General features: G+C 43.0%; 1 protein-coding gene across 2 annotated transcripts in view; it reads left to right on the forward strand.

Annotated features, from left to right (window-relative positions):
• LOC115482281 (sodium channel protein type 4 subunit alpha-like) overlaps window positions 1-22727 on the forward strand; it is a 295820-nt gene that overhangs the window by 266197 nt on the left and 6896 nt on the right. For both annotated transcript variants that reach the window (XM_030221948.1, XM_030221947.1), the window contains 4 exons: window positions 12796-13074; window positions 14309-14362; window positions 19322-19459; window positions 22502-22606. In XM_030221948.1, coding sequence (XP_030077808.1) covers window positions 12796-13074; window positions 14309-14362; window positions 19322-19459; window positions 22502-22606 — 576 coding nt within the window. The remainder of the gene's footprint in view (window positions 1-12795; window positions 13075-14308; window positions 14363-19321; window positions 19460-22501; window positions 22607-22727) is intronic.

The following is a 22727-nucleotide window of genomic DNA, read 5'->3' on the forward strand; positions in this document are numbered from 1 at the left end:
CTGCCCTTTTCTCTCTTCCCTGTGCTCCTGTTTATTTTGCTCATTTTGCTCTTCCCTGTTTCTCTCAAGACAAATCTAAATATCCTGATTGTATATTTCACAATATCTCGCAGTATACCTGTATATGTATACTCTGATGCTTTATTATATCGCCTAATGTTTCTAGACACTATATATGCTACAATGTATATGCTATGCTGCTACAGGGCACTGTTGAACACTCATATTTGCCATAAATGCCGAAGAATGTTTATATTTTGACACGGTTTTCAACTTTTTGACGATTGTGTATAATTTGATTGTATATATTGTACTATATCTTGTCACGGTTACTAGTCCCATGTCCCAGTTATACAGAATATATATATTTATTGTGATTCTTGATAGTTCCATCACTCAATATATTGTCTCTACTACCCTCTTATTTTCCTCTAACTCACACATCCCCTCTTATTTTCCTCTAACTCACACATCCCCCAAACAATCATAACATTTTACCAACATGTTCCTCCTAAAAATACTCATCCTCATCCACACATTCACGTTCATCCACGCAACATTCACCGCTACCCCCTCGGAATTCAATGTTATTCCAGTTCTCCACCACCACAAAAGAACAACCAAGCCAACCTCATCCCCACGTACCATCAACAACCAAAGAGACCAATCACCAAGCAGACAGACTCCGCTTAAAACAAAAACAATCTCACCTAAACCCAAAACATCCACAACAAGACAACTAATCAAAATCCTTCCATCAATCACAGCTGATGAACCATACCTAACCATCCATGTAGGATACATCAATGCAAGATCAGCAGTTAACAAAACAGAAATTCTCACAGACTGGATTAAATCAGACAGTCTGGACCTCTTACTCATCACAGAAGCCTGGATCCGTGACCCAAAAGATCCCATCATGCTTGATCTATGCCCCCCTGGCTACAAAATCTTACATTGGACCAGGAAGGAGAGGAGAGGTGGAGGCATAGCGCTCATCTACAAATCAAGCTTCTCCGCTGAACCCATGTCCGAAACCATTACGCCACAACTTGAAATTGTGTCAATCAAACTTCAAAGTCCCGTGTTATGTGACCAACTAACCTGTATCCTATGCTACAGACCTCCCTCTAATTGGAACAATAACCAATCCACTTTCATGGATTTTATATCAAATGTCTACATCAACAATTCCAATGTATTACTAATTGGGGACCTGAATCTACACTTAGAGGATCCCAACTCTGCCCACACTCTCGAATGCAAGGATTTCCTTCATCTTTGCAACCTTGACCTCCCTCCTATACAACCTACCCACAACAAAGGCCACTCGCTTGACATCATCTTTTACAAATTCTCTATGAGCCTTAACATCAACATTTCTGATATCAACTGGTCTGCCACCCCCTGGTCGGATCATCATAAAGCGACACTATCCCTACACTGGCGAAAAAAGGGCCTGCCTAAAAAGCAAGACCCTGTAACAATCATCACTAGAGGATGGATTGACAAGGAAAGGTTTTGGCAACAAATGTACAACAATAACTGGTCCACACAACCTAACTTCCTTACTGAATGGGACAACAGATGCACAATTATACTCGACGAAATAGCCCCACTACGTACTAAAACTCTACACAGACGCAACCCGTCACCATGGTTTAACGAACAACTAAAAACCCTAAAATCACAAACCAGGAAACTAGAAAAAACATGGAGTAAATCAAAAGACAACATCACCTACAATGCATGGAAGCAGTCACATAGGAACTACAAAAATGCCATTAAGAGAGCCAAAAGATCCTACTACACACAGACAATTATAACCAGCGGCACAGACATAAAAAAAGAATATCAATTCATAAAAAATCTTCTTAACACCAATCCAGTCACATCATCATCCTCAAACTGCCCATCTGCTAACCAGCTGGCCAAACACTTCAACGACAAAATTACCAATCTCTGCTTTACAATTCCCCAGGACTGTGCAAATATTGACTCCTTCCTTGATGAACTGGACCCCTGCAAAGATGAAACTCCAGCCGACCGTTACTGGACAAATTTCTCCCTCCTCACCACCAAAGAAGTTTCTATGATGATCACCAAACTCTCCAAATCTCACTGCCATCTTGACCCATGTCCCAACTGCTTAATGAAAGATGCCCCTGAACGCTTTATCATAGATGTAATGTACAGATAGGATTGAATTCCTGTACATTTCTCAACAACCCTTAAGAGCTGTTTTCCATTTTGTTGGAGGGAGTGGGAAGGAACAGGTTCTATGTCTATGTTCTGCCTTCGGCACCTAACTCTTACCTTCAGGATATCCAGACTGCCCCAATTTGACTGCCCTTATCAAACTGACTATTCACTTGTCCTTTAGATTGTAAGCTCTTTGAGCAGGGACTGTCCTTTTATGTTAAATTGTACAGCGCTGCGTAACCCTAGTAGCGCTTTAGAAATGTTAAGTAGTAGTAGTAGTAGTATAGCCCCTCATATTAGTTAATGACCTGTAAATTAGGGGTGGACAGTCGTTCACAAAGAAACTGAATATTAAAAAAAAAAACACTTCCTGGAAATGTAGGCACACTCCCGAGATGTGCATCAGTTTAACTGGTGAACGATCTGTTAACCATCAATAATTGGATGCTAACAATCAATTGACAACTGGCACTGATTAGGATTTGCACGCGCATCTGGCTGCACGCAGGATATAAATGTCATAAATAATAATTATTATTATGAGATTTAGGCGCTCAGTTATAGGTGAGCGCCTAAATATCATAATAATAATTATTATTATTATTTATGACATTTATATCCTGCATTAGCCTGAGTAGAATTCAGGTTCAATGTGGCTTACATAACAATTTGGAAAGCATGAACATGTTCAAAATATATTAACAGAAAGTAAAATACATCATATAACGTTAGACCAGTAAAACTTTGAGTTAGGAACAGATGTAATTAAATACTTATGGGTTTGTTTACGAAGCAGCACTAGCAGCTGTCCATGCGCTAGTTTTGGCTGGCAGGGCCCATTCAAAGCAAATGAGCTGTGTCGACGCTAGCGCTGCTTCGTAAACCGGAGCATTAGCGATTTAAGCTGGATGATTGAAATATGGAGGAAAAAGGTAAAAGACTAGGATTAGCTGGGATAGACAGGAGTAGTAGGAGGTGGGATTAGGTAAAAATTAATGCCATGAGTTTATTTGAGAAGAGTGCTTATTTCCTTAAAGGCTAGACTGAAGAAATGAGTTTTCAGTAGACTTTGGAACAAATAATCATTGGTGCATTTGATGGTTTTAGGTAAGGAGTTCCAAATTTTAGTGCCTTGATATAAAAAGTTAGCAGCATGGATTGTTTTGTAGGTTACTTTCTTACAATATGGGAAATGTAGGATAAGATATTCTCTAGATGATTTAGAGGCATTACGTGAGGGTAATTCGTTGTTCATGTATATTGGTGCTGAACTATACAAAATTTTGTTAATGAATGTACATAGCTTTGAATGATATTCTATCTTTTATTGGCAGCCAATGCAAATCGTACAGAGGGGGGGGGGTTACTTTTTGGCGAAGTGTGGTAGTTTGAATATGAGACGTGCGGCAGTGTGTTGAGCAGTTGGTATTTTTTTAAGGAGATCCCCTTTAAGTCCTGCATAAATAGAGTTGAAGTAATCAAACTTTGTTAGGATTAGGAACTGAACTAGGGTACAGAAGACTGATTCTGCGAAGAATGGTCTTAGTCTCCTCAGTTTCCATAATGAATTGAAGACACTTGAAGACCACTTTGGAAATTTGGTTATCCAGAGTAAGGAATTGGTCAACTGGGACTCCTAAGATTTTCATAGTTGAGTAAAGGGGATATGTGATGTTCTCAATGGTAGATGATTTAAGATTTATAGCATGATGAGAATTAGTAATTATTAGTTTTATCAGAGTTGAGTTTTAATTTGAAATTGGATGCCCAAGATTCCATTAGAGAGATACCTAATCTGACGATATCAGTAATTTCATTTATTTCTTTAGTGCATGGAACATAGATGGTAACATCGTCTGCATAAATGAATGTTGGGAGACCATTTTTCTCCATGGAATCAACATGATGTTAAATAGGATGGGGGGCAGTGGAGCGCTCTGGGGCACTCCACAAACATAATGCGCAACCCAAAAGGGGGTGTGGCCAAAGGAGGGGCAAGGGCAGGTCAAGGGTCATCTGAAATGTTTTGCGCAGTGTTATAAAATAACGGGTCAGTACGCCCAACTTAGGTGCCAGGATATACACCAGGTTTCAGCAGGCATAAGACTGGCGCCCAGAGAATCGGTGCTAAGTGCTATTGCGTATAGAGTAAGTGCCGATCTTTTCTGGTGCCCATTTTTGAGCAGAATTTATAGAACGCCCCTCTTTGTATTTTTTTCGTTTGCCGATAATAGTGCACACGATGGGTGGAATTCAGTAAATGTGCCGAGAAGATCTGTGCCTAACCAGTATCTTGCAAAGGATGAATGACCTTTACAAAATACTAGCGTAGTGTAGATCTTGCACCTAACTTTGCCATAACTTGGTGTAAATGCTGTTGCCCGACTATTAACAGTTACATGTTGTGATAAACCACAGTGTCTGCCCTTACAGGAGGAGGCCGCCAGAGGGCGCTCTCCCATTGAAAACCAGGAAAATGCCCATTCTGGCCAGTAGATGGAGCTCCAGAGAGATAGCTGGGGGAGTGAGAAGAGTCTTCTAGGCCAGATCTTTCTGGAACCAGAGGAGCGAGGTTTCAAGAGGTGGGAAGGTTTATTGGACACCTCATAAATAGCTTCCTCTCAGCAGAGGAAGGAGTTTTGCCTGAGGAAGAAAAGAGGGGAGCCTGGAGGCCTGAAGCCTGGACTGTGTGATCCCGGTGCTGAAAAAGTGAACTGTGTGTTCAAAGGACTGTGTCCCCAGTACGGGCAAGGTAAAGCAGGCTGCAAAAGCCTGGGATTAAAAGCCCCCAAAATATTGATGGTGGAAATGTGAATTGTTTAAAATGAGCAAACAGCTGTGGGGTGGAGGATAGGACTGTAAGGTTAAGGTGAATAAAGTGTGTCCTATCCAGGGGAGGTGGCTGTTATACCCTGAGACCCAGATGTCCCCAGTAAATGGTCTCGGGGGGGTGCTTCGCAGTCAAAGAATAAGAGTTGGAAAGCCAGGTTCCCAAAAGACTGTAACCGTGCTCTAATAAACTGAATTTACATGCAACCAGCTAATTTGCATATTTTTGCAAGCAGAGGAAGCTGTGCTATCTTCCAGAGAAGGGTGACTCGGGGGCCCCACCAGAAGAACTGGTAAGGTGGGTCGATTACCAGGGATACAGCGGGGAGGGCCAGGACTGAAGGTTAATGAAGAGGTCACCCTGAGGGAAAGGGGAGGCCCAAACATAGAGGCCCAAGTCAACGAAGTCTGGTTTCAAGGTGGTTCCCAGAGGTAAAGGGCTGGTGAGGCTGGGCTGGAACCACTAGAGGGCCACTGCACACTGGAGAGCACCCCTGTGGGCTTACAATGTACAACTAGCATTATTATATAACCAGGTCTAAATCCTGGGAACATTCCTGATCTGCCTATGCTCCTCCTGTAGCCACACCCCTTTTTTACATGCTAAAAAATGTAGACACACGGTTATAGAATTGGGCAGGGAGCAGATCTGCTCGGAACTCCCAATTATTGTCACTCAAGTGCCTGTTAACAGCAGTTTTTGATTGTTACCACCTAATTAACTAACTCTTTGTGCGTAGATCTGTGATCCGCACCCAACTTTGGCCGACCTATATGCCCTGTTTCCCCGAAAATAAGACAGTGTCTTATATTAATTTTTGCTCCCAAAGATGCGCTAGGTCTTATTTTCAGGGGATGTCTTATTTTCAGGGAAACACAGTAACATGATTGGATTATTGCAGTTCTTTACTCCAAGGCTTACCTCAATATCAGCTGCAGAAGCTACAAGCTGTTCAAAATACCGTACTACAGTAAAATTGCAGCTTCTCAGAGAAAATAGCCACTGCAACTTTTAGCAGTAGCTTCCTAGAATTTCAGCAGCCTTTTTAATTTCACAGCAGCAGGACAAGAAGTCAGCATTAAGTTAATTAAGGGGAAGCCTTGATACAGCTCGGTGAAACACGAGTCGGCACAACAATCCCCCTACAACGAAAAAGAAGGAGACTGAGCAATACAGTGCACAAAATCTCCATTTACCTACCGTAAGATAAGTACAGCATTCTAAGTAAGCTTAGTCCTTAGGGTTCCTAATACCCCCTTCTCCCCCTTCCCCCCCATGTACCTTCTGTTGGGACACTCACCCAGTTTTAAAGATGTCAGGAGGCTGCCGAACATCTGTGGGGAAGGGCAGCGGCGGCTCGACTTCAGCCTTTCTCTTCAATGTCCCGCCCTCGCGGAAACAGGAAATACCTCATCAGAGGAAGGCGGGACACTGACGGGAGAGACTGGACTCGAGCTGCCACAGCAACTTAAAATAACAGCTGAGCTTTAAACGCAGGGCGGCGTGTCCGGAACGGAATGGAAGGTAATATGTCGGGGTGTTGAGGGCGGGCTCAGCCGGGGGGGGGGGGGGGGGGAGGTGGAAGATACAATTTGGAGCTAGGTCTTACTTTTAGGGGAGGCCTGATATTTAGCAATTCAGCAAAACCTCTACTAGGTCTTATTTTCGGGGAAACAGGGTAGAATCCATTAGAATGTGGACACAGGCGGACTATTTCCGAAATATGGTGCAACTCTTCCTAAAGAGAGTGCGCACGCCTTACCCAATAGAGAACGCATGTGTGTGCATGTGATGGTTCACATCTACAAGCACTATCAGGAGTTTGCACTCTTTGCTTATTGTGTACTGGCTCGCTTTCTAAAATAGTGCACACTCTAGGGAGAGTGCGCGCTCTTGATGACATTGTCCAAAAATGAAAACAAAACAAAAAAAAAACAGCAAATGACACCAAAGATTTTGTTGGTTTCTTCCCTAAAAATCCTTGGTCTCATTTTTGCACCCTTCTCCTCCACTGCTAACTCCAGACTCTGTTCCTTTTACCTTACTGCACCATATGCCTAGAATAGACTTCCTGAGCCGGTACGTCAAGCTCCATCTCTGGCCGTCTTCAAATCTAAGCTAAAAGCCCACCTCTTTGATGCTGCTTTTAACTCCTAACCCTTGTTCACTTGTTCAGAACCCTTATTTTATCATCCTCAATTTAATATCCCCTTATCTCTTGTTTGTTCTGTCTGTCCTAATTAGATTGTAAGCTCTGTCGAGCAGGGACTGTCTCTTCATGTTCAAGTGTACAGCGCTGCGTACATCTAGTAGCGCTATAGAAATGATAAGTAGTAGTAGTAGTAGTAGTAGTAGTGATGATAAACTGACTTTTGATCCTCATGTCTCATTTATTATGCAATGTAGCTTTTCAGGCTGAAGCACATCCGCTCAGTTAGGTCCTATGTTGATGGTAAGGCTCTTCGCACAGTACTTGTTAGCATTGTCAGTTAGATTACTGTAATGTCTTCTTTGCACAACTTCGTCACACTAAGATAAAGCGATTACAATTAATAGAAAATACAGCCATTAAAATGCTTACTGGAACAGGCCGATGGGACTATGCAACCCCTCTTCTACAGGTGCAAATCCTTTTTAAAATCTTATCTGTTGTTTATATACAGACCATCCTATATTTTTGTCATGCTTGCTTGTCCCCTATGTGCCGGGTCGTGCATTACGGTCATCTCAACAGCATTTATTTGTGATACCCTACTTCGGAGAGATTCATCATGTCACTATCCATAAAGCTATTTTTGAAGTTATCAGGCCAGCCTTGTAGCATCGGGGGTACTACTTGGTTCAAGTCTCAAGTCTCTTTATTACTATCATTATTATTATTATTAACAGTCTAATAGAGCTACAGTGTAGAACTACAGTGCTGTCCAGGGCACCCTACCGCACTCCCGTCTCCAACTTCAACTTCCTTCTCACAAATGAAGACTCATAGGAAAGCTTCCTTAAACGAATATGTTTTCAGGTCGGTTTTAAACATAGGTAGAGACTTCTGAGATCTTATGGGTAAAGGAAGGGAGTTCCAAAGACAAGGGCCTACTACACTGAAAATTTTCTTCCCAATACACTCAAGCTTTATCTGCTAAAAGTAAAGGAGGGTTTGTTGATTCATACCAAACATTTAAATTGAATTTCCAGATTTAACACTAGCAATGGTCACCAAAATGCTAATCGTCACAGCCTGAATATTGGGCCCAGCATTTACAGTATAGTGTGAAGTGCTCGGGTAGCACTTATTATTATTATTTGTAGCATTTGTATCCCACATTTCCCCACCAATTTGCAGGCTCAAAGTAACTTACATTTGCCGTAATGGCGGATGCCATTTCGGGTAGTAGAATTGCAAAGGTTATGTGCGCGAATGTACATTTATCTGTGTAAGTGCTAGTATTTTATAAATTAGAGGTGGGCATTTATTGCACTATTAATGCGATTAATTTTTTAAAATTTAAACTATGATGAAAAAAATTTTAACTCCTCTCTGTTGTCCAGCATTGCTTTCTCTCCCCTGTCTATTCTATTTCACCTTGGTATAAAGTACCACAGGGAAGACATTGCCATCAATTGCAAGTAGCATATGAGAATCGCTGCTGGAGTCCCAACTAAGAGCCAGATAAATGTTAAGATAAAAGTGAGGGGGGAGGGGGGTCAGTAGCAGCACAGCAGCAGGAGAGAAATGGATGTCTGTGTGTCAGAGGTAATAGGTTTAATAGCCAAAGGGGAGACACTTGGATGTATGCCCAGGGGAAGGATGCAGCAGGAGAGGAGGAGGGGAGCAATGTGCTGTGGGAAGGAAGTGTGTGTATGCAGCATCTCATTATATCCAGCAGGGTTTAAAAAATTTCCGTGCAGTAGGAAGTTACTTGTACCAAGCCATCCAGCCCAGAGGTATGACTAATGATGGGATTCAAATTTTTAATACCACAATTCATTTTCATTAAAATTTGTAATCATTGCCCACCCCTAATTGAACAACATGTTGTGAAGGAAAATCAGCCATGCTGAGCATTTGTTCAAAAGGATGTTTGGATCAACGATAAAAAAAAAAAAGATTGAAAAGAGTGTGCCCAAAATGCATGCCATGATTTAGCATGATGAATTGTGTGATTTAAAGTTTTTTTTAATCATTGCCCACCCCTACCATAAAAACGCGTGTAATTGATGTGGAGATTTAGGCGCCAAGTTATAGAATAAGGGGGTGGAGGGTTGTTCTGTAATGGTGCAACCTATATTTAGGCGTGCCTACTTGGAGCCTGGTGTATGAAGAAAAGTAGAATACTGGCATAATGTGTGAGGAATGTGTCCATATTCTAAGTGCCATAGAGCTTGTACAGACATGCATAGATTACAGGATTCTATGGGGTAAATATTCAGCCGGTGGCAGTGAACATTTTGCTGATCTCCACCGGCGTCATTCCTGGATATTCAGTGCCAGGCTGTGTCCAGGTTTTGGCATTGAATATCGAGTTTATGAAGTGCCAGCTGGTTAAGTCGATATTCAGAACTTACCTGGCTATGGGTTGCCATATTAAGATAAGACTAACTTTTCTGCAGTTCCTCTGGCCAGTTAAGTGCAGACTCCTCCCTTGGAATGTCCCCAAAATAGTTGGTTTTCATTTCGGTGCCAACTGCTCATTTTTAGCGTGATAACCAGGTAAGTGCTACTGAAAATGACTGTATAGCCCGAACAAGCAATTTAACTGGTCAGCATCTGTTTCTGGCTGGTTAAATCATTTTGAATATCAACCAGTATCAAACATATAAAAGGCGAGTGTCGTACTCACTCGCAAATGCGCAGTAGAGACTTCCCTCTCTGCCCCGCCCCTGCATCAATACGTGATGACGGGGGCAGGACAGAGAGGGAAACTGCACGAAGCCACCTACGTCGCTACCGCTCCCCCCCCCCTGAGGTCGCCGCCGCTCCCCCCCCCCCCACCCGGCCTGAGCACTCTCTTCAGCATTGAACTTACATCGGCGAAACGCAGAACAGCTGAGCTCCCATCGCCCTTTCTTCCCTGCCTGTGTCCCGCCCTTGCTGACATTACGTCACACGAGGGTGGAACACAGGCAGAGAAGGAAGGCCGACGGGAGCTCAGCTGATCTGCGTGCTGCCTGCATTTCACCGACGTAAGTTCAATACCGAAGAGAGGACCCGGGCTGGGTGCAGGGGTGGTGGTGGCGACTCTGGGGGGGAGGGGCGAGGGGAGGGGGCATTGCCAAAACCCCATACTAGCCCATTTTAACGGGCTCAACGGCTAGTAATTCTATAATCTATCTGCAAAAGCCCCACTTATGCTTTGTCCAAATTCCATATGAGATAGAGACAGGCGATCCACCTGAACAACGAAATCCCACAGATCAACAAGACAAAAAAAACATTCCCTATTGAACTAATACATTATTAAATCACTGCATGCTTTTCAACCTAATTGTGAATTATAACTTAAACGAAACTATATATTTTGTCCTTGCATTCATGAGCTGTTTCATAAGGTATTGTAAACATAGGCACTGTGTAAACCGTTTATTCAGCTTACACCATTTGCTGTCATTTTATTCAAATTGTAATATGTGCTCATTGTTTTTAAAGATACAATTTATGGTCTTTTTTCATGTTCTAAGATGCAGTATATAATCATCTTCTATTTTTCAACATGTTATTTAATAGTAAATCTCTAGCACAAGTACTTTTATGTTATTTTGATTATTATTTTTTCAGTTTTTTACATTTCCCTCCTTTTTCCGGCTTACATATATGTTTTTTTTTAATTTTTATGTATCACATATAGTTTAAATATTTTTATATATGTGTTTTTATTATCTGTAATGCTTTGGTTTATGTACTCATTATACACATTGTTTTACATGTCACTGTATATGTTCCCAGACTCCTGAGGCAGGCCTGTGGCCGAAACATGGATCTGTGTTGAGCCTGTAATAAAGGTTTTTTTTGTTTTACCCTCCTGTCCCAGTCTCTGGAGTCATTGGTCCACTTTCCACTCCTGTTTTTTGTCTTGCCCAAACTCCATCCATGTGAATCCCCACTTGAAAACGACATGCCATCTCATTTAGAATGCACGTGTGCCAGAATTGTAATTATGTGCATTCCTGATACCTATATCTTGGCCCCTTCCTTATAGGATTATCCCTGTAATATCTTACCGCTGAGGTCATGGGCATGTGGAGGGGTATAATCAAACGGGGATGACCATCTCTAAGGGCGCCCATCTCTGAGGACGACCCCGCAAATGGGCGGGGCATCCCGTATTATCGAAACAAGATGGGCGTCCATCTTTTGTTTCAATAATACGGTTGGGGATGCCCAAATCTCAACATTTAGGTCGAACTTAGAGATGGACGTCCCCGGTTTTCGGCGATAATGGAAACCAAGGATGCCCATCTCAAAAACGACCAAATCCAAGACATTTGGTCGTGGGAGGAGCCAGCATTCGTAGTGCACTGGTTCCCCTCACATGCCAGGACACCAACCGGGCACCCTAGGAGGCACTGCAGTGGACTTCACAAATTGCTTCCAGGTGCATAGCTCCCTTACCTTCGGTGCCGAGCCCCCCGAAACCCACTCCCCACAACTGTACACCACTAGCATAGCCCTTAGGGATGAAGGGGGGCACCTACATGTGGGTACAGTGGGTTTCGGGTGGGTTTTGAAGGGCTCACATTTACCACCACAAGTGTAACAGGTGGGGGGGGGGGGGGATGGGCCTGGGTCCGCCTGTCTGAAGTGCACTGCACCCATTAAAAACTGCTCCAGGGACCTGCATACTGCTGTGATGGAGCTGGGTATGACATTTGAGGCTGGCATAGTGGCTGGCAAAAAATGTTAAAAAAATTTTTTTTGGGTGGGAGGGGGCTGGTGACCACTGGGGGAGTAAGGGAGGTCATCCCATAAGTACATAAGTAATGCCATACTGGGAAAAGACCAAAGGTCCATCGAGCCCAGCATCTTGTCCACGACAGCGGCCAATCCAGGCCAAGGGCACCTGGCAAGCTTCCCAAATGTACAAACATTCTATACATGTTATTCCTGGAATTTTGGATTTTTCCAAGTCTGTTTAGTAGCGGATTCCCTGATTCCCTCCGGTGGTCATCTGGGCAGTTCAGGCACCTTTTCGAGGCTTGGTCGTGAAAAAAAAGGGACCAAGTAAAGTCGGCCAAATGCTCATCAGGGACGCCCTTCTTTTATCCATTATTGGCCGAGGACGCCCATCTCTTATCCACGCTCCCATCCTGTCTTCGCTATGCTGCTGACATGCCCCCGTGAACTTTGGTCGTCCCCGTGATGGAAAGCAGTTGAGGACGCCCAAAATCTGCTTTCGATTATGCTGATGTGGGCAACCCTGAGAGAAGGACGCCTATCTTCCAATTTGTGTCGGAAGATGGGCGCCCTTCTCTTTCAAAAATGCCCCTGGTCACCTAACCCTGATCTTCTGTTCAAATTGTAAACCAGAGCTTCCCAAACTCTGGGTCGAGACGCCAAAAGGGGTCACAAAACATACTTTTTTGGTTCACAACCTAGGCGGCCTTTCCATAGGTTCATCATTATTCTGAACCTCCAGGGGGGTCACAATTTTATTTGGCCACAATCTTGGGTTACAGGCACAAAAAGGTTGGAAGCACTGTTCTAAACAAATGAAATCAATGCAGTGAATGTATCCTTCAGCTGGCTCTTCTGTTTCTTCCTTTGGCAGGTAGTGGTGAATGCGCTGCTGGGCGCCATCCCTTCTATCATGAACGTGTTGCTGGTCTGTCTCATCTTCTGGCTGATATTCAGCATCATGGGCGTGAACCTCTTTGCTGGGAAGTTTTATCGGTGTATCAACACTACCTCTTCCGAGCTCTTTGATATGAGTGTCGTTAACAATAAGTCCGAATGCCTGACTTTGAACGACACAGGCCAGATTCGTTGGATGAACGTGAAAGTGAACTTTGACAATGTGGGACTTGGATATCTCTCTCTGCTACAGGTGGTAAGTAGGAGAATCATATTTATGGTGTCTTCTGACGTTCTCGATTTATGGCGGATGCAAACTCAGCAAGAAGCTCTACTCCCGGTAATGGCCTATCAAGCCATTTTGGACGACAGGTCTGTCACAGGCAATTAAACTCAACAGGTAGGGATGTTACTCCTGGTTCAAAGCAGCCCTGAAGCATAACTGCTAGAAAATGGGAGAGAAACGTTTGCTCTGAAATGGATAGGGGAAAGGGGAAGGAGGGCATAACAGAGGCCATAGTTTTTGAACCAGAGCTAATACTGTCCCTACACAGCTCAAAAGAAATGTTGACTCTCAGAGCAGCCAGTGACCTCAACATGCCACAAGCCTTTCTACAAGTGGATGGGACTTGCTAATGTCACAGATCTGCTACCAAGGAAATGAATGGTTTCTCCCAGCGGGAGCAGCTTCCTGGAGCCCTTTCAAGGCAAGCCAACTTATTGCTTGGGATAGGCAGGCATGTTCACCTGACTGCTCTGAATTTATTGAAACTGAAGTTCCTTAAGCTTCCCACTGTGGGAGAAACCTTCTTTGGAGCCGAGTAAAAAATAACCTCACATTGAATGGAATGGGTAGGAAGCCATGATTATAGCAACATGTGACAGGGAAAGAAGGATGCACACTAGATTTGTAGAAAGAAATTATTTTTTTCTTTGTTTTCAGTTCATTTGTCCTTTTTCCTGATATTTTAGTTTGTTTCACGTTTGTTGTAACAAAGGCTTTTTGCATGCTAATTGACTAAATGTGTGCTAATTTTTAAGTTAACACATGTTAAATTGATTTATCTCCTAATTCTATAGCATTCAAAATTGCACAAAAATTTAATTGCTTAAGCCAATTAGCTCAGCTAATTGGGCGCTAACAATTATTGGTACTAACAGACAATAATTGGAATTTCTGTGTGCATATTTATAGTGAAAGCATAAATGTTTCCGCCCAGTTCTGGAAAGGGGGCGTGGTCATGGGAGGAACATGGGTGGGTCAGGGGCATTTCTTGGATTTGCGCACAGTGTTGTAGACTTCAGGGGATCTGTGCCTAATTTAGGTGCGAGAATTCACTCCAGGGTTAGAGCCCAAAATTGGGTGCAGACCCAGAGCTAAGCACTATTCTCTAAACGGTGACCAAATTTAGGCGCCCTTCTTAAAGATGCGTCAGTGGACCAGAAGTGAACTAACTAGTGACGTGCCTATTTTCTTGCTCTCCTTCCAGGCTACCTTCAAAGGCTGGATGGACATCATGTATGCTGCGGTGGATTCCCGAGAAGTGAGATACACTCCTACCTACCTATTTCCTGTTGTATATGGCCTGCGCTTCCAGCACTGTAGATCTCTGCCCATGCTGCATGACTGATGCCCTGTGCATCAGGTTCTGTGAGGAGGGGATAACCCTACAGCTGCCTGACACTGATGCAGAGGACAGTGGAAGGGATAAGGTTAGGATGTAGCAGGGGCGTATCTGCTATGGGGCCACGGGGGCCAGAGCCCCCGTAGATTTGGCCCTAGACCCACCTACCGACGACCCTCGCAACCCCCCCCTCCCGCCGCCAACCTGCCGTCGCCTACCTTTGCTGGCAGCGGACCCCAACCCCCGCCAGCCGAAGCCGTCTTCCTTCCTTGTTTCTTCTTTCTGAGTCTGACTCTGACGTCCTGCACGTTGTGTACGTGCAGGACGTCAGAGTCAGACTCAGAAAGAAGAAACAAGGAAGGAAGACGGCTTTCGCTGGCGGGGGTGAGGGTCCCCCGCCAGCAAAGGTAGGCGACAGCAGGCGGAGGGTCGTCGGGCGGTCCACGGAGGTGGTTCTGGCGGTGGGGGTGGGGGCTAAAATGTGCCCCCTCACCTCGGCTCTGGACCCCCCTACCGGCAAAGTCCAGATACGCCCCTGGGATGTAGCAGTACTGCAGAGACAAGACAGATGAGAAATCAGAGAATGGATTTCAATTACATGAGAAGCAGTAGCTACTCTTTCCCTGAACCCAACTCAGTACAGCAAGAAAATTCAAAAATGGGAGAAATATAATGTAACTCGGCCAAAAATGTATTTTTCCTGGTACACAATTATCTTAAAAAATAACTAACCAAGGGCCCCATTTACTAAGTAGCGTTATAGGCACGTTAATATTTTTACCTCGTGTTAACCATTTTTGTGCGTACAATATCTTTATAGGTGCCTACATGGTTAGCGTGTGCGCTTCACACACTAACAACGCACCTTAGTAAACAGAGCCCCAAGAAAACTACACAGTTTTGATTTGATTATAAAGTATTTTTTAAAAGAAACACATTTTGTGTAAGTTGTGATGAGCTCAGAAAATCAAACGTGACTTAATATGTGAAAGGGTTTTTTTCACTTTAAGCCGTTAGCATCCATCATTGCATATCAGGCTGTCCAGTTCATTTTAGAACTGCAGTGAACATCATCTTTATGAAATCAAATAAGTGGTGCCATATATATATAAATAAAATCAGAAATAGGACCAGTTCATCACGGTCTTACCTGAATCTCCATTACCCAAATTGCAAAGGACTAAAATACAAGACAACCCATGCGTCCAACTTCTCTTACATAGGCACGCGCCTGTGGAACGCATTGCCACAAGTGGTGAAAACAACTTATGATTACCTAAAATTCAGAAAGTCCTTAAAGACTCACCTATTCGGAAGGGCATATCCGAATGACCCAACTTAAATGACTCAACCCTGCAACACTTCACTATTAAAGATCATATTAGACATTAATGAACTCTTTTACCTCAACCCAACTTGATTGAATCTTATCTTCCCTATCCCAATACAACATTTTGTACCTATCCCATACTGGATTTGGTGAATGCCTTCACGGTATTATGTAAGCCACATTGAGCCTGCAAATATTATATATATATATATATATAATATTGTGGATGTTAAAATGAACTGTGTTTTTGCTATGGATATTGTTCTAAAATGGGCTGAAAGTGAAAAAAAGAACGTTTGCTTTGATATAAGTCACGTTTGATTTTCTGAGCACATCACATTCATACAAAATGCATTTCTTAAAAAAAAAAAAAGTATTTTTTAAAATGTGTAGGTATTCTTGGATAGTTATTTTTAAGATAATTGTCTACCAGGAAGGCCATGAGGAACCAGGATGACAGTGTTTATTTCTGTTAACCATTTACTTGATCATAAAGCTTGATAGTAAGGCAAGAGCCCGACCTTCAAGAAGCGCCTCAAGACCTTTCTTTTTGGAAAAGCTTACGCTCCAAACCCGCCTGGCATCTCTTACTTCTGAATTACAACTGTCGTAGCGACATACGGATCACAGCTACTCTTTCCCCTTTTCCCTCCTTAGCTATTTCCCTTTCTCTCTTATGACATTGATTGTTTGTTTGCTGAATTGTTATGTTTTTATAGACTGTAGTACGCCACATTGAGCCTGTCCATGGGTGGGAATATTGTGGGATATAAATGCTATAAATAAATAAATAAGAGTGTTGAAGCCCAACTTTTCAATACAATCGGGGGTGTTAAACTCAACACAAGTTTCCCCTCTCTGGACATAGTGAAGGAGTTTGCTCAGTACCCACTGCAGCCACAGAACTGGCATCTATATACAAGAGAGAATTCAGTATGGAAATTTATATACTTACTTAACCGAAATGGTAGAGAATTAAAGACAACCAAAGTTAGTATAGGTAAGCAGCAATCCATAAAAAATGGTGAAGTTGCTTTGGCTGGCAGCTGGGATAGACCCTTGGCAGTGTAGAACCGAAACACCGGCAGCCTGGATTAGCCAGTCGGTCTGCTATCGTCTACTAAGAGTTACTAACTTAGAGGTCCTAGTGGCGGCAGCTGGTTTTTCCACACGCCAGGGCCCCTTATACTGCAGCGAGTAAAAAGGCCAAAAAATGGCCTTGAGGTAAGTTCATACTTGCCGTGTGGCCATTTTGGGAGGAGAACTTACTCCACCCATTGAGGTGATGGTAAGGACTCCCGCGCTAACCCAGCGGTAATCAGGTAGCACACAGCACTGCCCAATTACTGATGGGTAACCCCTGCACTAGGAAAATCGGGTCCGATTTTCTATAAAACCAGAAATGGCGTCACGGAGGGTGGAACTACTGCCAGCACCAGCATTGGACCACTGGTAGTTCTAGGTTGCCGTGCGGCAACGCAACCCTTTAGTAAAAGGGCCCAGTAAGGAGATCATATTAGATGGGTAAAAAGCTAATTCAATCAAGTCCAGACTTCACTAAATCAATGTTCAATAACCTATTAGACCAATACAATGTTTGACTAATTGCACTTTTTTTTTCCTTTTTTTTTCTGTTCAATAAAGAGGAGGAAAAAGCCTCATAAATGTGCAGATGTATGAAAACTTTTCACCCGTCTTGTTCAATCATAGGCTTAAAAACCCTCCAAATAAGTACATAAGTAATGCCACACTGGGAAAAGACCAAGGGTCCATCGAGCCCAGCATCCTGTCCATGACAGCGGCCAATCCAGGCCAAGGGCACCTGGCAAACTTCCCAAACGTACAAACATTCTATACATGTTATTCCTGGAACTGTGATTTTTCCCAAGTCCATTTAGTAGTGGTTTATATGGACTTGTCGTTTAGGAAACCGTCTAACCCCTTTTTAAACTCTGCCAAGCTAACCACCTTCACCACGTTCTCCAGCAATCTTTTTCTTATAGATAAAAAATCTTTTAACTTTTGACTGTGCCAGATGCCAATTAATGCCAATGATTATTAGCATTCAATAATTACCATTAATTTTGGTGCATTTGTACCCCACAAAAATCTTTTAACTTAGTTTTTGACTCTGCCAGATGCCAATGATTATTAGTATTCAATAATTGCCATTAATTAATTAATTGTTACATTTATACCCCACACTTTCCCACTCATGGCAGGCTCAATGTGGCTTACATGGGGCAATGGAGGGTTAAGTGACTTGCCCAGAGTCACAAGGAGCTATCTGTGCCGGGAATCGAACTCAGTTCCTCAGTACCAAAGTCCAACATCCTAACCACTTGGCCACCACGCCACTCCACAATAACTAATAACCAGTCAAGTTGTGTCCACATCTCAGGATTGCGCCCAAATCATGGCATGCAAATTTGGACGACCTTTATAGAATCCATGGGATACCATGTACAGTCCAGTTCCAAATGAGCTGTAGAGTTAAAAATAAGTCTATATAGATAAGCATGTTTGCATACATTTACATACATTTTTCTCTACATAGACTTATTTTCCACACAGCAGCTTTCTTCCATTTCATATGGAACTGGCCTGCAATGGGCAACTACACTGTAAGCTTTCATGTCAGTAGTTTCTCTGTTTTTAATATCCTCTCATGGCCCAACTAGTGTAATAAGAAAACGTGGCTCCCTCCAAACCTCTGTGAACGTGCATCTTAGTTCCAGCCATCTCTCTCCCTGTGAGCAGCACCTCTGAGTCATCCACAGCCCCCCCCCCCCCTCCCCAGGGAGCAAATACTGAGCCTAGGAATCAAATCTGAGTCCTAGCAGCACTATCAGATCAACCAGCCCGAGTTTTAACATGGGGTATGACTGTGTCAAAAAGAAGCACTACAAATGTAGAAAAGAAAATATGTTCAAACAACACAAACAAAGAAATGACAGCTAGAAAGAGGATTCAGCAGAGCCAAAGGGTAAAAATACTCAAGCGTCTCCTGCTTCTGCTGTTCTCATCCCTCAGCTCAGTCTGAATTTAAGATGTGTTGTTCTAATGCAGTTCTTCTCCACCCTTTCCTGGAGGTTTTCAGGATCACCATTATGAATATGCATGAGATACATTTGCATACAACAGGTGTCTAATATATGTAAATCTCTCTCATGCATATTCATAGTGGTGATCCTGAAAACCCGACCGGCTAAGTGTGCCTTCAGGACATGATGGAGAAGCATTATCCTTTTGTTGGGCTTCATCTTCTAGTTGCCAGATGGCTCATGGATATCGAGCTAAAGCTAAGCCAGGTCTAGTTTTTGCATCTTCTTACATATATAGATTATCGTTCTTGCCTTCCCTGGAGAAAAGAAAACATTAGGTCCAGATGCAAGGGGCAAAACCAGGCCTGACCTGCTCTGTTACTAGTGAGTTGACATCACCCAGTAGCATCACCTCGCACAATTAGCTTGTGTTTCTGTCATTGTCTGCTGGTACTCAACAGTCATGTTATGACCTGCACTCGAATCTTGCCTCTCTCCCTTCAGATCGAAGAGCAGCCCCAGTACGAGATAAACCTTTACATGTACATCTATTTTGTCATCTTCATCATCTTCGGGGCCTTCTTCACACTCAACCTTTTCATTGGTGTTATCATTGACAACTTTAATCAGCAGAAGAAAAAGATAAGTATCTGGTCTGTCCTGGGTCCTTCGGCCCAACTTCTCTGCCTGGAAAGAGGAAACGTTGTGATGTTTGATCTGTAGATAGGTGCCAACATCTCTGTGTCTATTATGTGTGTAAATGTTAAAATAATGTATTTACGTGTGTTTGTTTTCACATACACATGCAACTGCCAAAATCTCACCTAAGTACTATTCTATAAACATCTACTTAACTTACATAGTGTTAGTGCATATTTGCAAGGGCGCGCAGGACTCACGCCACATGACGTGTAGAATACCATGGTGATTATTTTACAAGCTCTGTTCTTATATTGGATATCTGAAAACTGATATTTAGATGTCCGTATAGCATGGACATCCAAAACCCAACTTTACAAAGGAGTCTAACACTGCAGTATGTTGATATGGCAAGGGGGATGGTGTGGGTGTGTTGGCTGGACTAGGGAGGGCCCAGAATATGGATGTCCAATTCCAATTACACAAGGGGAAGGAAAGTCAAAGTGGAGGAGTGGCCTAGTGGTTAGGGTGGTGGACTTTGGTCCTGAGGAACTGAGTTCAATTCCCACTTCAGGCACAGGCAGCTCCTTGTGACTCTGGGCAAGTCACTTAACCCTCCATAGCCGCATTGAGCCTGCCATGAGTGGGGAAAGTGTGGGGTACAAATGTAACAAAAAAAAAAAAGTCTATAAAGATGGACATCAGTATTTAGACCTGGTACTTGTCACGTCCATGTTACAGAATGGTGCTCCAATTGAGCAGTTCTCCACTGGAGGGAGTAAGTGAAGTCACAGTCCCCTGGAGTATTACAATTTAAAAAAAAAATTCCACAAAAAGCTGCAGTGGGACATGAACCTAGCAATCTCTGGCTGTTTTACCCACTCCTTCATATGGATATCTGTGTGGCCATTTCATAATATGGATGTTCCTCTGCTGCCACGACACCAGTTGTTTTACCCTGTTCATAATTTGGACATTTCAGTTTGTAAAATGGATATTACTGCTGGGCGTTTCCAGCACAGGTTCTAAAATACATGCGAAATAGATGTCCATTTGTGATGCCCCTAAAATGCTCCTCCGCATGTTACAAGCGTATCTCAGACATTTAGATATGAACACTTACCCCAGATCCAGTGGTCGTTGTCTGTTATGCTATTATGCTAATATTCTAGGTTATCAATAGAAATCAAACAAAATAAAACATGGAAAAGAAAATAAGATGATACCTTTTTTATTGGACATAGCTTAATACATTTCTTGATTTGCTTTCGAAGGTTGCCCTTCTTCGTCAGATCGGAAATAAGCAAATGTGTTGGCAGATAGTATATATAAGAGAATCAGCAAAGCATCACTTTGACAGTCTGACAGAGTGGGAGGGTGGGGGTATGCATGGGGACATCAAAGCATTTCATTGATATTCTAACAGGATGGGTGTTGGTAGGTGAGAGGAGGGTAATAAACAGAGAAATAAACAGAGAAATACAGCTTCATGGTTTATAATGGGTTAGAAAACCCAGATCCTTATTATTATAAACCATGAAGCTGTATTTCTCTGTTTATTTCTCTGTTTATTACCCTCATATCACATACCAACACCCGTCCTGTTAGAATATCAATGAAATGCTTTGATGTCCCTATGCATACCCCCACCCTCCCACTCTGTCAGACTGTCAATAATAATGCTTTGATGTTTCTCTTATATATACTATCTGCTACCACATTTGCTTATTTCCGATCTGACGAAGAAGGGCAACCTTCGAAAGCTAATCAAGAAATGTATTAAGTTATGTCCAATAAGAAAGGTATCATCTTATTTTCTTTTCCATGTTTTATTTTGTTTGATTTCTATTGATAACCTTTAAGAGTGGACTAACACGGTTACCACACCTCTCTGCTAATATTCTATAAAGGAAAGTAGGCTTCTTTCATATTTGGGGGGGGGGGGGGGGCAAAGGGGTGGACTGGCGGAGGAAAACATTTCCTCTCTGTTCCCCCCCCCCCCCCCATCAACTGCTGCTATTGGCGCATCCCCTCCTCCTGATCATACCTTTTCTGGCAGGGATGCTTAAGTTCCACAATCTGAAGTTTGACTGCTGGAGCCCTGCAGGTTCTGTCCAAGAAGTGGGAAGCAGGTAGGCTGCTCCAGCCTCTAATGCCAGCAATTTCCACACATGCTCAGTTCAAATACATGAACTGAACATGCACGGAAGTGCTGGTATCAGCCGCAAGAGCACACTGCTAACTTCCTGCTGCTCATGGAGCATGGGCAGGGCTCCGGCAGGGAAACTCTTCGGCTGATGAGGCTTGAACACCTCCCCGTCAGCCATGTATTGGCTGCCACAATGTTGGAGGGGCCAGAGCCCGAAGTGGGGGACCAAGGCCCCCTTCCCCGTGGCTATGCCACTGGGCTCCTACCATGCACTCTGTTAAAAATTATTCATTATGTTTAGTGAGCAATCTCTTTTAATTTAAGATGGTGTCCTGCATTGCATAGTGTAGACAGGAACGCTCTGCTTAGTCTTCCAGTCCAGTCTTATGAACAGCCTGAAACAACATTGTCTATTAGACTGTAAGAAACATGGCTCATGGCAGCACATAAGAACATGTGTGACAATGGTCAGCAGGCTTCTACTGTCAAGAAATGTCAGCTTCATCTACCTCCTGCTTAGCTGGAGCTAATGGTCCATGTTCATCGTAAACATAACAGTTTTACAAACTACTTTTCAATGTTTCTTGCTGTGAAAGTAATTATTGTATGTACAGTATGTTTCCCTTGTTTCCACGGTTCCTGACATGTCCCTTCTTACAAAACGAATTCAGGTTACAGCAGGATCATTTTGCTCATATGAAGGTCTTCGAGTCTTAACAAAGACCGCAATTCCAGAATCCAACTTGAGGTTGTTAGGTTCAAATACATCTTTTTATATATGGTTAGAGTGCTGGTCATGTGAAAAGAAACCCCTCTCCCCACCCAGTCCTGTATGTGTAAATGCAATGGATAAGTCCAAAATAGAGCATGCAAAATAATGAGTGTTCTTTCTCTACTTTGGAGGGAAGGACCTGTTTATGACAGAAGAGCAGAAGAAGTATTATAATGCCATGAAAAAGTTAGGATCCAAGAAACCTCAGAAGCCTATCCCAAGACCAACGGTATGTCTCTAATAGACACTTCTAGCAAAGAAATGTAACCAAGGGGACAAAGTGTGTTCCATGAAAGATGTGACATTACTAGGAGCAACACCACCAAATTGGTGCCATATAAAATCCTTGG

This window comes from Microcaecilia unicolor, chromosome 12, assembly GCF_901765095.1.
Source record: "Microcaecilia unicolor chromosome 12, aMicUni1.1, whole genome shotgun sequence".
Classification (NCBI taxonomy): domain Eukaryota; kingdom Metazoa; phylum Chordata; class Amphibia; order Gymnophiona; family Siphonopidae; genus Microcaecilia; species Microcaecilia unicolor.